Genomic DNA, 16,766 nt, shown 5'->3' with positions numbered 1-16,766 from the left:
TGTGATAATCTACATTCATCACCAAGTGATACAATGTCATGAAACAAATATAGGAAAAGCAGCAGATTTTCAAGTATTCAGCACTTGTAATTGGGAACAGATTATCAAAAGGGCTCAGCACACAGTGCCTTGGATGGTGGCGCTCATGGCTTGATTCTCAGAAGTGCTCACATATACCCAATGTGCTGAGCTCTTATGAAAATCTGGCCATAATACTGGGCTATTTGTTTTCAGTCTATTGTATTCCACTGTTGGATTTACCTCAGTTGATGAGCTAGCCCAGTGTGTTCAGCTTTAAACCCTTCAGCTTTAAACTCAATTTCAGTACAAGGCAATATTATTTTGAAAATTAAAAACTTGGTTTCAGGTGAAAGGATAAAATATTCTGGAAATAACTGTGCTGACAATCACAGTAATCACATGTTCTATGACGTTCAAGCTTCATTCAGAGAATTAATTCCATGGTTGCTATTGATTTCGGATTGCCATTGGCCCATTGATTTTCTATAGATTAATTATGGACTCTTAAAAATAAAATGTGAAGATGAGTCAATATTTTAATTCTCTAATCTATAATCTTCATGATGTTATAATAACGTGAATTCCTACTCACAAGCATCCCCTCAACTGAATAATTGTCTAAGATTTTCATTTGGATAAATGTTTTATGTTTGTTTTGCTCATTTATGATCAATGTTTTAACTAGGATTGGATGCACTGATAACTGTTGTTCTGGAAGGAGCCTCTAAATTTAATGAGCTTCAGTACATTGAGTTTGGAAAAGGATTTGAATACATGACTCAATTAACTATTGGCATGAGAAGTATTGCCAACACACTGTCCACGTATGTGGTAAGTCATTCAGAGAAGCTCCAGTGTGTCTAGTCAGAGTTTTGATTAAGGCCCTAGTCGTTTTCCTCAAGAACTGAATAAGGTTCACAACTGAGAAGAGCATAATAGTCACGGAGGGCAAGATTCTCTTTTATGCTTGGGCTGCTTTGCGCCATCATTGGCATGGCACCAAACAGGCCTAGACTCAACTTGCTCAGTCAGCTGAAGTTTCCTTCTGTATAAGAGAATCCTCTCATGATACTGGAGCAGTTCTCCTAGCTTTGCAGTCCTTGGTGCAAGGAGTATGGCTTGTGAGAAGGGGGTACAGCCCAATAATTCCTCATGGCCAGAATATCCTCTTGGAATAGTGGGCAGCTGGTATAAAATAGAGCAGCCCCAAGGCTGGTCTAGTTTAGCTTGGGGCCAGCTCTGGATACCAGGTAGCCACAGGATCCGGGTGCTACAAAGGCCTGCTGCACTGAGTGCTGCTCAGCCACAGCTGAGAATCTAGCCTGTAGAACACAGCTGAGAATCTAGCCTGTAGACTGTAAGGCTACAATCATGCTTCTCCTGAATTAAATGCAAAACTTTGTCTTAAATGGGCACAGGATCAGGGGCATATGAATGAAAAATGAAGTTTCACATGCAGTTTCTTCCTCCTTTTCAAGACCAACATGGCTGAAAGGAAATGCTGCTTTTTGCTTTGCAAGTGCACTGGGGAAGAAGGCGCAACTGGAGACCCAGGGAAACCAGGAGTTAAAGTAAGAATGCTTTCGTGACACTTCATTTGGATTGTAATTATACAGGGGCCAGCCAAGGCCAGGAAAATTCAAATGTTGGAGCTTTATAAGACGTTTATTGCCTTTGCTTGTATCTATTCTCAGGGCTTGTTTACACTTAAAATGCTGCAGCTGTGATGCTGTAGTGCTTCAGTGTAGATGCTACCTACTCTGCCAGGAGGGGTTGTCCCATCAGTGTAGGTAGTCCACCTCTGTGTGAGGCAGCAACAGAATTCTTCTGTTGACCTAATGTGGACTTAGATTGTCTTAACAGCGCCACTTGGGTGTGGATTTTTCACACCCCTGATTGATCTAGTTAAACTGACCTAATTTTTCAGTGTAGACCATGCCTCAGGTGGGATGCACCAAAATTAAAGTTACAGCTTTGGGAATCCTTAGTGGCTGTTATTCTGTGAGATCTTTCATCTTTAGGAAGGTTGTTGCCATGAACAGTGCTGTTGCCTTGCAATTCAGCATGTGGAATTGATGATGATTGTAGCAAGTATTTATTTTCTGACCCCATTTTGCTAGTATGTATTTTGGTAGTGCTTAGAGCTGCCAGCCAAGATTAAGGAATCTTTGTGCTAGGGGTTGTACAACCACATAAGAGAGGACACTCCCTGTTCTGGAGTTTACTATTCAAATAGACAAGACAGAAAAAGGGGGGAAGAAAGAAAATGGTATTATCCACATTTCATGTATGGGGAACTGAGGCAAAGAGAAATTAAGGTTTAAATTTCCAAAAGTAACTAGTGCTTTTGCGTGTCCCAATTTTATGTGCCAAACCTGAAACACTTTACAGGATTAATTTTCAGATACCCTCCCTCTGAACATCAGGATCTTTAAGGTATCTCAAGTTGGACACCCAAAGTCACTAATCTTTTTTAACAGTTCAGCCAAAAATGACTTGCATAGAGTCACACAGGAAGTTCGTGGCAAAACTTGAAATTGAATCCATGTCTACTGAGTCCCACTCCAGTGTCTTAACCACAAGACCATCTTTCCTCCTCAGAGATAGTAGAGCCTGTCACTTGTACTGACAATTTTACAACAGAAAAAAGAGCTAGCCATTGGGTTCCAAAAAAGCCATGGGCCTATGTGATTTAGGGGTAGTAAAAATGTAGAAATCATCTCGCCTACCTCCCCCAAAACTGTAGACTGGCCCTGTACACATTACTGTTGGAGGTAAAGGAGAGGGTGATAAAATACATTTTAACAAGCAATCCCCAAAATCAATAGCTGTTTTTCCTTCTGAATGTATCACTGGTACCATGGATATGCATTCAGTCTGTACAAATCTGCATAAAAGATTATGGGTAAACTCAGTAAAGCTATGTATCTTGGTATTTTGAATGTACCTTTTTTCATACCCATCAGGAACCCATTTGTGAGACCAAAAAACATGAGATCTGAGTTATTTTTAATTGAAGTTGAATTGGTTCCTAAGGCATTTAAAAAAAAAAAAAAAATTTGAGATGAACAAACACAAAATACTCACAGCGTAAATAGGCCCTGTGTATACTACTGACTGGCACAACCATGCTGAAAAATATAATCTAGTAAATTTAGTTGAGTAAAATCAAACATCATGCTAATTAGAAAATGATATAACACTATGCAAACCAGCAGTAAAACCCAAAGACAATAGTGATTTTTCTCCTGTTGCTTTACTTTAATTTTGTTTTAAATTGTCATTTAAAAATAAATTGTCAAGATTCAACACTTTGTCAATGTTTAACACTCTTTTAGATGACTTAGAGTTTCTTCTTCTTTCTAATTCCTAAAAGAAGCTGGGTTATTAAAACATTAAAATGATTCCTCCCTGCAGGTTATCCATTTATCCTCCTGTCTGTTGTTGAATCCATTTCTCCAGGGTTCTAAATAATGCTTTGAATACACTGACAACAAAGGAATGAAATGCACAAGTAGAATAAAACTGCCTTTTGCAAATTTTTAGCTGTTCTTAAGTAAAGTACCTCATCAGGACAATTTATTAATAGTTTCACATATTTAAGCAAAGAGAAATTTAGTATTAATTTTTACTTTTACTGACTCAATTTCAGGGATCTAAAGGTTTAAAAGGCCATCAAGGATTCTTAGGAGAAGAGGGAGAGCCGGTAAGTTATAACACTTGACTACATATCCATAAGAAAAAATACTTCAAAACTAAGTGCCAATAAAGACTTTTTTTTTCAGCATGAAAAAAATTGTAATAGCCTGATGGACAAGGGGGGGATTTCCAAACCTTGATTCCAAATCCAAAGAAATCGTTGTCATAAAATAGAATTGTCATATCTTTTTTAAAAATTGTCAGGATTCAGCACTTTGTCAATGTTCAATACTCTAGAATTTTAGGTAATTTAGAGTTCCTTCTCTTTTTTTAATTTCAAAAATAAGTTTGGGATCTCTGGGAGAAACTTTTACATAGATTATTGATTAAAATCCTGTTGATCTATATGAGAATTCAAGGGTTATACTTATTCCAAATATTAAGAAATTAAAATGATTTCTCCGTTGGTTCATGCCTCAGTGCAGGGGCTGGACTTGACGACTTCTCAATGTACCTTTCAGCCCTATATTTCTATGATTCTGTAAGCAAAGGGAAAAAAGATAAACCTAATTTTCAGCAAGTAAGTAGGCAAGTATTTGCATGTGAACTAAATACTTACTTTGCATGTCTATTTGTGAATGTATGTGTACAAACTGGTGCACACACATTCTTATACAGTTGCCTATTTAGTTAGGAGCTTCTCTAGCCATATGTATAGGACCCTACCAAATTCATGATCCATTTTGGTCAATTTCACAGTCATAGGATTTTAAAAACCATCAACTTTGCCATTTCAGATATTTACACCTGAAATCTCACTGTGTTATACCCAGGGGGTCCGGACCCAAAAGAGGGTTGTTGGGGGTGGGGGGGAGGGTCGAAAGACTATTGTAGGGGTATCATGGTATTGCCCCCTCTACTTCTGTGCTGCTGGGAAGGGGCAAGGCTGGAGGCAAGGGCTCTTGAACCTTTTTGGGGGAACTGGGGAGGCGGGGGCCATGCCCCCACTTTTTAACCCAGGCATGGTTGGGGGGGCAGGGGGCGGTGTGTCGGCAGGCCTGGAGCAGCACCGGCAGGGACTGCGCTTCACAGCAGGAGAGTGAATCACCTCCCCAGTTGCTAAGCACAGCCCTTGCTGGCACTGCTCTATGCCTATCAGAAGCTTGTATTCTGGGGGGAGCAAAGTCATCCTCTTCCCCCCCTCCCCCCCAACTACATCCGTGTTAACAAGTGGGGGGGCCTGGCCCTCTGGTCCCCATGGTTCCGGTGCTCTTGGCTGAGGGTGTCCCAGCTGGGGGCTCCTACCATGCGCCAGGTTCCGGCTGCTAGTCCTGGCTGGGCTGCAGAGGGATGGGGCTTCCTCTTCCCCTGCAGGGGCTGTTTATGGGACCAGGTCAGACCCATCTCTGGCAACCTCCCCAGCTGCAAGAAGCTCTGCGGCTGCTTCCCATACAGTGTCCCTCTTCCTCCCCTGCCTGTGGCTGGGGAGTGATGGGGGCAAGAAGCGCAGTGTGGGGGCAGAGCTTCCTGTAGCTGGGGATGGTTCCCAGAGGCGGGTCTGACCCAGCCCTGGGAGCAGCCCCTGCATGTGAAAAGGAAGTCCTGTCCCTCCCCAGCCCTGCCAGGATTAGCTGCTGGAGCCTAGTGCCCCCAGCCTTGCCTCTTCCCAGCAGATTTCATGGTCTGTGATGTATTTTTCATGGCCATAAATTTGGCAGGGCCCTACATATGTATATATAAATCCCCAATAGTGTGCAAAGTAAGCAAGCATTGGCCTGCAAGTGGATGCTGACACATCAACTACTGGACCCATAATATGCAATTATTTATTCTTTGCTGTCTGCATGTTGCTGAGACAGAGCACATAGCACAAGAAAGACACTAGGAAACATTTTCTTCTAATGTGCATGGCTCCCATTAATAAATAATTGGGTTTCATGCCTTCTCTTTCTCCATATACAAGACTTGACTCATCACTAGATTACCCCACCTTTACTCCAGGGTGTAACCCCTTGGACTTCAATGGAGTTGCATGGGCATAAAACTGAGTAATGTAGTGGTGACTCAGGCCCACTAAAAGGAGACAGTATTTTCAGTTTGGAGTATTTCTGTTTCAGATGAAGGCATACAACAGAGAAACACAGACCTATTCCGTTCTATTTTCCACTCCTTTAAACCAGACCTGTTAAGGCTCCTGGGTCACTGCTTGTAGCAGACTGTGCATGGGTATACTAAGACTGAAAATACCAGCATACTGCATGAATGTGCTCTGACAAGTAAAACACAAGTAGAACTGCATGAGTAGCAGCGTGAGAAGTACACCGAAGAAACTATTCTAGCACATGACAAGAGGCGAGTGAGATCATATTTAATGTCTGATTTGGGGTCACGGTACTATGGAGCAGATTCACAGCCCCACTTCCTTTACACTGCTCAGGTGGTGCAAAGTAGACTCTGCCCTCACTTCCGTTTCTGGGGAGACTGTGGAGAGTCCCAAAAGGATTTAGAGGCAGCATAGCTGGCTTCTGCACCACGCTACGCAACTGAGAATTGAATTTAGCCTTTGGATAGTCCTCACTGAAGAAAAATGCTTAATCGTGCTTTTTGCCTAGTGGGGATAGGTCTCCATTGCAGGAACACGCTCTCCCTTTCTCCCCCTTCCACACCAAGCAGGAACTTTGTGAGTAGAGTAGTACTGATAGCAGAATGAAGGAAAGTGCCCCATTGCTATCTATAGTGGAGGTGAGCAACGTTAATTGTCGATTTGCGTTTTCAAGTCAGTGCTCTCTTTTGTACTATGCAAAGTGACTATATTAGAGTTTCGTATCAAGTTGAAATACATACATAAACAGCAGAAGCTTGTAACGTTTTGTAGGCACTTTGGAAAGAAAGTACAGCCATTTCAATTGCACAAGCACTTAGCTCAATCTGCGTCTGCCCAGGCTTCTGAAACATTTAGCTCATGAGGGGCTTGCTCAGCGATTAATCAGATACATTAGCATATACATTCCCTTTCTAGTATTCCATCATCTCATGAATATAGTCCTCCCCTGATCAAACACATGGTCCCTCTCCTTACAAACCTCATATTTAATTTACTAGGCAGGATATACTAAAATGTGTTTTCATTCTCTCTCTTTCAGGGTCCAAGAGGACAGCCTGGACCGGACGGAGAGCAAGGGACTAAGGGATGCGATGGTAGTAAAGGTCCTAAAGTGAGAATCTATTGATAACATTATTTTAACTCAGCAAAATGTATTTGCATTTATTTTTTTTGTTTGCCTCATTCAAACAAATATTTGCTTTAATTCTTTTCAGGGAGACCGAGGACTACATGGTCAAAAGGTACATTACTGATACATTTCTTTTCTGAAAAACTTTTGTTTTTATTTGGAAATCAGGAGAGATGGGTGAAAGCATAAATAAGAAATGAAAGTGCATTAAGGGAGGAGAGAAAATATATACCCTCAACTTCATACAGACATGTTGTCTTAATTCAACTTTCCATGTAAGTATCCTTAAGTGTGAAGATCTTTGGTATGAACCAGACGCTGTTTAAAGGCTTGATCCTGCAGTCTTTACCCAGGAATATCTTTCTTGACTCCCAGGAGAATAGAATCTTGGATTCAACACACTGCAGATTATTTATTTGTGTTACATTGAATTATAGAAATATTCACTTATTATTTAAAATATAATTTGAAGTGACCATTGCCACATGGTACCAGCAACCTATTATCAATTATGCAGAGTGATTATGTATTATGTTTTTTTCAAAACTCCACTTTGACAGTCAAGAAAAAAACACTCATTAAAAACAAAATACAGGTCACTGTTAAGGCTTCCACATGACATAAAAGAGAAATGTCCTGAAATGACATAAAAGCTGGATAACATTTTGACTTTCAGATTGTATTTTTTTTTTTTATTGGCAAATACTACTCATGTTGATCTCTTCCCGCGCAGTGATTTTAGAGGTCACTTCAGCTCTGGAAGTCTAACTGGACCCTTAAAGTTGAACAAAAGCCTGGAGCATCAAAGAAAATAAATGTGTAGAGGCACTGTTTTAGGGCCTCATCCTGCTCCCACTGAAGTCCATGAGAGTTTTGCCATGGACTTCAGTAGGTGTACTATTGGGTACTATCCTTTTTAGCCTGTTTTGAGGGATGGCTGTAGTACTGTTGTACTTAGGGCAGATGTAAGAAAAGAGTCATTAAGCATTAATTTGTATATTTTCAAATATGTGGATGGCTTTTGCCTCCATGGTCAGCTACAGGAGATCACATGGACACCATCTTTGACGGACTGAGAACATATAACTGTTATTTAGATCAATGGAGCTTATATAATCTCTGTCACTTCTGCTATTTTAGGGAGACGATGGGTTCGATGGGGTTGATGGAATTAATGGAGATCAGGTAAATTGTTTTGCTTCTCATTTCCTGTTAACATCAATGAATGTTTTTAAATGAGAAAACCTGACTTCTTTTTCTTTTCATTAAGGGATCAGTTGGATATCCAGGAAAGAAAGGAGAAAAGGGTGACGTAGGCGACCAGGTAATGTTTTATATTACTTTATTTGGTCAGGGTTTGAATTTGAAAGCAATCAAATGGGTATTTCATGAGGTTGTCCCAGTGAAAAAAAATTCAACTAAATACCTGAAGAAGGGAAATGGCTTGATACCACAAATTTACCAATATGTTTCAGCTTATTAGAACTTGCATCAGAACAGTGTAGTCATAATTCATATTGCGTTAGAAATGGGGTGATTCATCTCTATGTAATTATTATCTCTCGGGTATTTTTCATTTGAAAATGTCCATTGTAAAGTTATTCCCTACAAAGTATTTCTACTTCAGAGATGACATTTTCAAATTCAACATTTGTTCTAACATTTCTTGACATCAAAGAGTTCCTCTTTAGGGCCAGAATTAACCTATATTCAATAGGAAAAAACTACATTACTGCAGTTAAGGTTACTTGGTGGTCTGTCATCCGCTTGCAGAATGCTGAGCTGAGCAAAACTCAAACTCAAACTGAGCAAAACTCAAAAGCTGAGCAAAATTCAAATGACCAATTGAGACCTTTTTGACCTGCGTCACCGCAATAGATTGATCATTAGCTCTGCATAAAAAATTCCATCTAGGAACTTTTGAAAAATGGCTGTTTTCTTCAGGGCATATATCTCCAGAACCTCTGGCTCAAATGATCCCAAACATGGGTCACTAGTTTTGCATTCACTACAAGTCAAATTGCAAGAAAATCCGTGCAAACATGCAGACTTTAGAGCACTTCAAAGCCCCTTATTTCCCCACTGCTCCACCCCCTAATTAATCCTCACTACCCAGAAAGTCATCATGTGTGTGATTTTTCTCCCAAAGACTTTCGGGGGGAAGGGGGGAAGGATAGTGTGCAGTGGCAGAGCTGGGGTTCCAGGCGGGTTGGGTGCATTAGAAGAGCTGTGGAGCACACAGGAGTTGGAGTGCCCTGGCAAAGCTGAGGCTGCAGGAGCGTTGGGATGCTCTGGCAGAGCTGGGGAGTGCCATGCCTCTCTCCCCTGAGCTCCCCACCCTCCCTTGCCTTCCCTACCATCCTCCTCTCATTGCAGCCCCAAACCCCTATACCCCCACTCCTAATATACATCCCCACCCAGGAACAGAGGACTGGAGGGTAGATAATGTAATGCTGATTTTTTTTTTAAAGGCTCCAATGGCGACTCTGGCAATTACAGGCCGGTAGACCTAACTTCAGTACCAGACAACTTGGTTGAAACTATAGTAAAAAATAGAATTATCAGAGACACAGATGAGCATGATTTGTTGAGGAAGAGTCAATATAGCTTTTCTATCAGGAAATCATGCCTCACCAATCTATTAGAATTCTCCAAGGGGGTCAACAAGCATGTAGACAAGAGTGATCCAATGGATATAGTGTACTTGGACTTTCAGAAAGCCTTTCACAAGGTGTCTCACCAAAAGCTTGTAAGCAAAGTAAGGAGTCATGGGATGAGAGAAGGTCCTCTCCTGGATCAACAACTGGTTAAAAGACAGGAAACAAAGGGTAGGACTCAATGGTCAGTTTTCACAATGGAAAGAGGTAAATAGTGGAAGCTGTCAAATATCTGTACTGGGACTTGTGCTGTTCAACATATTCGTAAGTGATCTGGAAAAGGGTGTAAATAGGGAGGTGGAAAAGTTTTCAGGCAATACTAAATTACTCAAATAGTTCAGTCCAAAGCAGACTGTGAAGAGTTATAAAAAGATCTCACAAAAGTGGATGACTAGCCAATAAAATGACAGATGAAATTCAGTGTTGATAAATGAAAAGTAATGCACTTTGAAAAACATAATCCCAACTACACATACAAAATGATGGGGTCTAAATTAGCTGTTACCACTCAAGAAAGATCTTGGAGTCAGTGTGGAAAGTTCTCTGAAAACTTCTGCTCAGTGTGCAGCAGCAGTTAAAAAAGCTAACAGAAGATAAGGGATAGATAAGAAGACAGACAATGGTATGCTCACATCTTGAATATTGCATGCAGTTCTGGTTATCCCATCTCAGAAAAGATAGATATAGATATATATACAGTGGAAAAGATACAGAGAAGGCCAACAAAAATGACAAGGGGCAAGGAATGGCTTCTGTATGAGAAGAGAATAAAAAGACTGGGGCTCTTCATCTTTGACAGGATACAACTGAGGAGGGATATGATAGATATCTGTAAAATCATGAATGGCATGGAGAAGGTGAATAACGAAGCGTTATTTACCCCTTCACATTACACAAGAACTAAGGGTCGTCCAGTGAAATGAATAGGCAGCACAATTAAAACAAACAAAGGGAAGTACTTCTTCACACAATGCACAGTCAACATATGGAACTTGTTGCCAGGGGATGTTGTGAAAGCCAATACTATAAGTGGGTTAAAAAAAAATTAGGTAAGTTCATGGAGTCCATCAATGGCTTTTAACCAAGATGGACAGGGTTGTAACCCCATGCTCTGGGTGTTGCTAAACCACCAGTTGCCAGGAGCTGGGACTGGATGACGGGGGATGGATCATTCTATAATTGCCCTGTTCTGTTCATTCCCTCTGAAGCCTCTGGCACTGGCTAATCTCTGAAGACAGGATACTGGACTAGATGGACCATTGATCTGAACCAGTATGGCCCGTCTTATTAAGCATTCATATATCTTAATTTTTCCCCAAAATGCTTTGTTTGCATCCCTCCAAAAATAAAAGTGCCACCCCTGATGCTCGGATTGCAGTCAACCTCCAGATATTCAGGTCAAAGTTCCTTTTGTTTTCAGTGGGAATTTGTAATCAATTAACGTAAGGATACATTAATGGGTGAGTTTGCAGTCATCAAACTCAACAAGGAGTGTGATTCAGCACTCAGCCGTGATTAGTAACACCCAGCGTGTGTCTATACGGACGGTGGCAAAGTCACCGCTGAGAGATCGACTTATCTGGATTGATTGAGCGGTAAGTGAAGACCCGCTCAATCAATCCAGAAGTCGACGCTGGTAAACCACCCCCTCAAATGGCATAGCTTGCATAACTCCCGTCAACTGCTGCCGAATCACCAGGTGAGTGTAGACCAGGGCTCAGTTTAGCAGTACAGGGCAGCAGATGCAAACTGTTTTTGGGGGGGGCAGGTGAGGGAGAGGCTATACCCGGGAACCCCTTGGTCAAATGACCCTATGTCTAGATCATAAATGCTTCTCTGCACCACTGGGGGAGACACCAAATTTCAAAGCAATCCAATTAACCATTCAGATTTTAGAGAATTTATGAAAGTCGAGTTTTAATGCATATAAAATGGCAGGAATAGAAACCCTCTAGCCATTTTTCTGTCATGGCGTGTGCACAGTGTAGAAAATGCACATTTGCTTAACTAATTTTCTCAGTTTGTGTTCTACCACAATTTACAGAGAAGGGCAACAAAGATGATCAAGGGTATGGAATGGCTTCCACCTGAGGAGAGACTGAAAAAACTAGGGTTGCTCAGCTTAGAAAAGAGACAAATAAGGGGATAAAATAAAGGTCTATAAAATCATGAACTGGGTGGAAAAAGAACAGAGAAATATTGTTTACTCTTTCACACAGTACAAAAACCAGGAGTCATGAGACGAAATGAATAGGCCTCAGGTTTAATACAAACAAGAGAGAGTACTTTTTCACACAACACACAATTAACCTGTGGAACTCATTGCCATGGGAAATTGTGATGGCCAAAAGTATAACTGGGTTTAAAAAAGAACTGGATACGTTCATGCAGGATAGGTCATCAATGACTATTAGCCAAGATGGTCAGGGATGCAACCCCATGCTCACAGTGATCCTAAACCTCTGATTAGTAGGCAAATGTGGATCACTCCAACTATCCTGTTCTGTTCACTCCCCCTGAAGCACTGGTACTGGCCACTGTCAGATACAGGATACAAAACTAGATGGACCATCGGTCTGATGCAGTATAGTAGTTCTTATGTTCTTAAATAAATGTCATTAGCGAGTGGTAACTTTTTCTTTTCCATTTTAAAAAGAGTTTCAAGCTGTTAATTGAAAAACAAAACATAAAATTGAAATGTATTTTCTCATGCAAACACAAATGCTGGTGAATCTGCCAGCTGAAGATCATCCTTTTTAGAACATATTTACTGAACATGATTCATTACAATTGTACTAATTGCTTCAGACTTAATAATATTGTTTAACTTTTTTTCTTTATGCTAAAAGAAAATTCAGAGAATTTGTTGCTGTTTTGTTTAGACATAAGCCTGAACCAACATTAAGAGCCAAACTCACACAGAGTTTGGAGGTATTCTGAATCAAATCTGAGGTCTAGATCCATATTTTGTGAAAGGCCTGTATCTTGATAATAGATTAAACATAATCCTGGATGTAAACAGCCCTGAATTTGGGAATTTTCAAAATCTATATTAACATGTTGCAGCTTGTTTTTTGTCTCTTGTTTTGTTAACATCAACAGGAAAATGATTGTTTAGATTCTCAATCAGACATTTTATGATTTCAGGGCAGTCCAGGGCCAAGAGGATTCTTTGGTGAACATGGTGAGAAGGGCTTCCGAGGAAATCCTGTAAGTTTTCCTAAGAGCAAATCTTTTATTTATGACCCTATGGGGGTTCATCCAGCCTAGTACCAGGGAGTGTCATTGCCTGTCCTCTAACCTTGGGTGCTTCTGTGCTGTGCTGCTTTGGCTGAGCGCCCTGACCCCAGCCCACTGTTCACAGCACAGTGGCCTCACCCTGGCTTCCACCAGCTTGGTTGCTCCTTGCAGCATGATGCCAGCAGCCCTTCCAGTCCTGAGTCTCCTTAAGCTGTGTCCAGTCCCTCTCACTGGACCTTCACAGAAGTTTATCAAGTTTGCTGCCTTCAAAGAGAAGAACACACACCAGCCTGGTAGTTTGGCTGACGATTTTACCCTTCAGTTTAATACACAGCACTGAGATGGTTTTGTAATAAAACAACAATAAATTTATTAACAAAAAACAGAGATTTAAGTGATAATAAGACTAGAAGAGACAAGCCTGAGGACAAGTCAAACAAAACCAAACTTGCTTGCTAGTGACTACAACTTAATTTCAGCAAGTTGCAATCTTTGCCTAAGCAGGTTTTCCCCCTGTAATCAGTCTCCAGCTACTCCTGCCTCCTGGACCAAGAGGATCCACTTTTCATGAACTCAAAGGGTGCTGCTCCCCTTTGTCCCATAGGTGATGGATATCCCAAAGTCTTTAGCAATTGCTTATGTCCTCAACGTTTATCTTTCTTTTCAAACTCAGGAAGCCCTCCTAGAGGCTCAGCTTTCTGAGTTCACCAGTGAGCCAACACTATGCTAATTTTTGCAGTCTTCTGTGATTTTACAATGCAAATGATCTTCCTGCTGCAATCCCTGATGCAAATGAAAAGCCCATTGTTCTGGACAACACCTGGCTTGATTTGCATTTGAGCTAAAGGGGTGTTGGCCAATCTCCTTTGTCTGGAAAAAACCTGTTTTGCCTCATTGGTCTGCTGACAGACTCCAAAACATAGTATCAGAGAATATCCATAATTACACAGACAGCATTATTACATACATTTCATAGTGATATTAGTGACTGTGTTGTTTTCAAATGATAGATTACAAGCACTTTTTAATAAATATCATGACAACCGTGTGTGAAGTGTATTGAGCTGGTCAGGCCAACTGACTCGTACAGTTATGTACCAGCAGCCCCCTTGCCATCTGGCACTGAGGTGCTCTGAGGATCACAGAATTAAGGATATGATTCTAATCTCTGAACCTCACTTATGGTGCACTGGAAAGTGAATAAACTTGTACCTTACAGGGAGTATAAGCCTCTGTTCAGTTCTGCTTGGGTGGGATACTATATTCTTTCAAAGATGTGTTAGGACAAATGTGTGATTATTACCCTGTAATCCCAAAGATGAGGATAGTAGATCAGCTAAACCCAGCAGATCTTAGCCCTTCACAATAATTATTTTCATATTCCTTCTCTGAGCCTAGTACGTCTGGGACATTTCATGAGCCCAAGATATGCTATACTTTCTGGAACAAAAAATTCACGTGGCCCTCCTTAAATGACTAATCCAGTGGTTCTCAACCTGCAGCCCATGGGCCGATTGCAGCCCAATGAGCACGTATCTTTGGCCCATGTGACATCCTCAGGGCCATACAGGTAGTGTATATATATATTGTGTGGATGCAGCCCACATAATACACAAAGAGCTGCATATGCAGCCCACAATGGTAAATAGGTTGAGAACCACTGGCTAGTCTAAATACAATTATTTGTGTACATGTGGTTATGCAAATCTGTCAGTTGCCTGAGAGACTTACATGAAAAATCCAGTACTACAGGACATCCTGTGAATTTTATGATACTCTGTGTGGGGGCTTTGTATCTATTCACTAGTAAATGAATTATGCTTATTCCTACACCAGTATATAATTGTATTGCCCCAGGCAGCTCAAAGATACCATGATGATAAGCACTGTATAAAAGCTGATAGACTATTAATCTTTGACAGACATAATATACAGCTAACTCCTGCAGTCTTTTCCATTCTTTTTTCAGGCCCAGTTCTGGAAGGTGTTAAACATCCAATGTGAGCTATTAAGTGCCATCAGTTCCTATTGAAGTAAATGGGAGCTGAGAGTACTTACCATGACGCAGGAGGAATAGTGGTATCTTCTTTTGAATCAGGACCTTTGCAGGATTTAGCCTTTGGATGATGGTCTTCTAATGTTGAATGATTATTTATAAAATAGAAGAATAAAGTACAGTTCAGGACAAACTAGTAATGAGTTTTAAATAAAACGAAGAATATCCCCCTGTTTCAGAACATAACATTTAGGAGAACATTGATGAATGGAATTTATATAACGTGTGAAAAGGGACTGCAGTATTTTCTCGTGATTATGGTAGCATGTCTCTCAGGGAACTGAAAGACAGCTCTCAGTCTGCTTCTTTCTGCGTGGCATGCCCTGAGAGTGTGGCCTGTCACAGCCGAAAAGCCAGCTTGTCATAGTCTGACTTCACTGAAAGGCATTTGACATGTCATGAAATGCTACAACCCGAGCTGCCAATCGTTGTAATACTTATTGGTCAGGTATAGCATTATTGGGCTATATGTAATTGTGTAAATTATGCCTGCAACCATCACAAATAGAATATGAGAAATGGAGGGAAAGTATTACAAACATGTTGTATTTCCTGTTTGTTCATATGCTGAATTAGTTCCCTGGACTCTGTAGATTCAGCTGAAGAAAATGTGTTTCTCATATAATTCTAATCGGTTGTTAGTTGTTGTTCTAAATTACGACTTATTTATTTAGAGCTGCGCCTACGATTTGCTAAGCACTTTCCAGACATTCTAATAGGAGTGGTCCTGGCTCCAAGGAGCGCTCAGTCTAAGGATAGAGGCACATTGGTAGGCAGAAGTTAGGGGAATAGAAACAACAAATCGGGATTTTATTAAATTCAAGTCAGTTAGATGCACTGTAAACAGCATGGCAAAAGTGGGATTTTAAGAGGGAAAGAGGAACAAGGTAGAAGCCTTGCTGATGGTCTCGTGGAGGTTGCACCAAGCACAGAGGCCTCATGGAAAGAGGCACTGAGGTGATTGTGTGAGAAGATGACGGACAAGCAGACATGGTTAAGGACATTGGTAGGGTAGGGGTGAGGGATGGGGTCATTACACATTGACAAGCTTGAGTAAATAAGGAGAGGCAGAATTATATGATGCCAAAGTGGATGAGGAGCCTGTAAACGGATTCAGTGAGAGGAGTGACATCATCAAATCAGTAGGGAATGAAGATGCATTCTGTATGGCATGATGAGGGCCTGACTAAGCAAAATGGCTGTAGAAATTACTATAAAAGGACAGATGTTGTAGATGCTGAGGAGGAGAAAATACCAGGAGAAGGAGGCAGGGCTGCACACTACTTCCACTGTCTTCAAAGAGTGCAGTATCACCTGTGAAATTTCTAATACTTGGGTTTTTTTCCTGGTTTTTAAGTGTGCCTTTGTGGTTAAAGTTTGCCTCATAAGGTTTTAAAGACTCAGTGCCACATATTTCCTTCGATCTGCAGTGCCTACACAGGGCGCCGATTGATTCTAGTGGGAAGTGTGTGCAGTATTGAGGATAAAATAATGATTCCTAATGTCAATTTTTTCTACCCAGCATATTGTAAAGTAATTTCTGTGAAGTCTCACAAGTCTGTGATTTCTTAAAAACAAAAATGACAAATATTTTACCAATATTGTGTAAAGGCTAATAGCCCTTTGTTATGTCTGACGCAGATTAATAGCCTAAGTCCTACAGTTTTTTCCCATTCTTTTTTCAGGGCCCCATGGTAAAAGATGCTGAGCATCTACTGTGAGATATTAATTGCCATCATCTCCCATGGAAGTAAATGTACTTGTGTCTTTGTTTAGGGTGACCCTGGATTGAACAATGATGTCAGAGGCCGTAAAGGTTCAAAAGGAGAACGGGGAAGACTGGTAACTACTTAGAAATATGTAACTTTGTTTACAGTCCATTTTTTCAAATACTAACCTTACAATCCTTTAAAATCTAGC

At 40.8% G+C, this 16,766-nt stretch overlaps 1 protein-coding gene across 1 annotated transcript in view; it reads left to right on the top strand.

The window, feature by feature from the left end:
• The window catches only part of LOC137162211 (collagen alpha-6(VI) chain-like), a 97,134-nt gene that overhangs the window by 38,281 nt on the left and 42,087 nt on the right, over nucleotides 1–16,766 (top strand). Inside the window, exons 12-20 of the mRNA XM_067561796.1 lie at nucleotides 707–852; nucleotides 1,500–1,592; nucleotides 3,674–3,727; nucleotides 6,804–6,875; nucleotides 6,979–7,005; nucleotides 8,034–8,078; nucleotides 8,164–8,217; nucleotides 12,698–12,760; nucleotides 16,623–16,688. Of these exons, the coding sequence (XP_067417897.1) occupies nucleotides 707–852; nucleotides 1,500–1,592; nucleotides 3,674–3,727; nucleotides 6,804–6,875; nucleotides 6,979–7,005; nucleotides 8,034–8,078; nucleotides 8,164–8,217; nucleotides 12,698–12,760; nucleotides 16,623–16,688 (620 nt within the window). The remainder of the gene's footprint in view (nucleotides 1–706; nucleotides 853–1,499; nucleotides 1,593–3,673; nucleotides 3,728–6,803; nucleotides 6,876–6,978; nucleotides 7,006–8,033; nucleotides 8,079–8,163; nucleotides 8,218–12,697; nucleotides 12,761–16,622; nucleotides 16,689–16,766) is intronic.

The sequence above is a fragment of the Emydura macquarii genome, unplaced genomic scaffold, assembly GCF_026122565.2.
Source record: "Emydura macquarii macquarii isolate MOO-44397 ecotype Brisbane River unplaced genomic scaffold, CSIRO-AGI_Emac_v2 contig_2422, whole genome shotgun sequence".
Lineage (NCBI taxonomy): Eukaryota > Metazoa > Chordata > Testudines > Chelidae > Emydura > Emydura macquarii.
The sequence above is the reverse complement of the archived record's forward strand: the minus strand, read 5'-3'. Positions and strand labels throughout refer to the sequence as shown.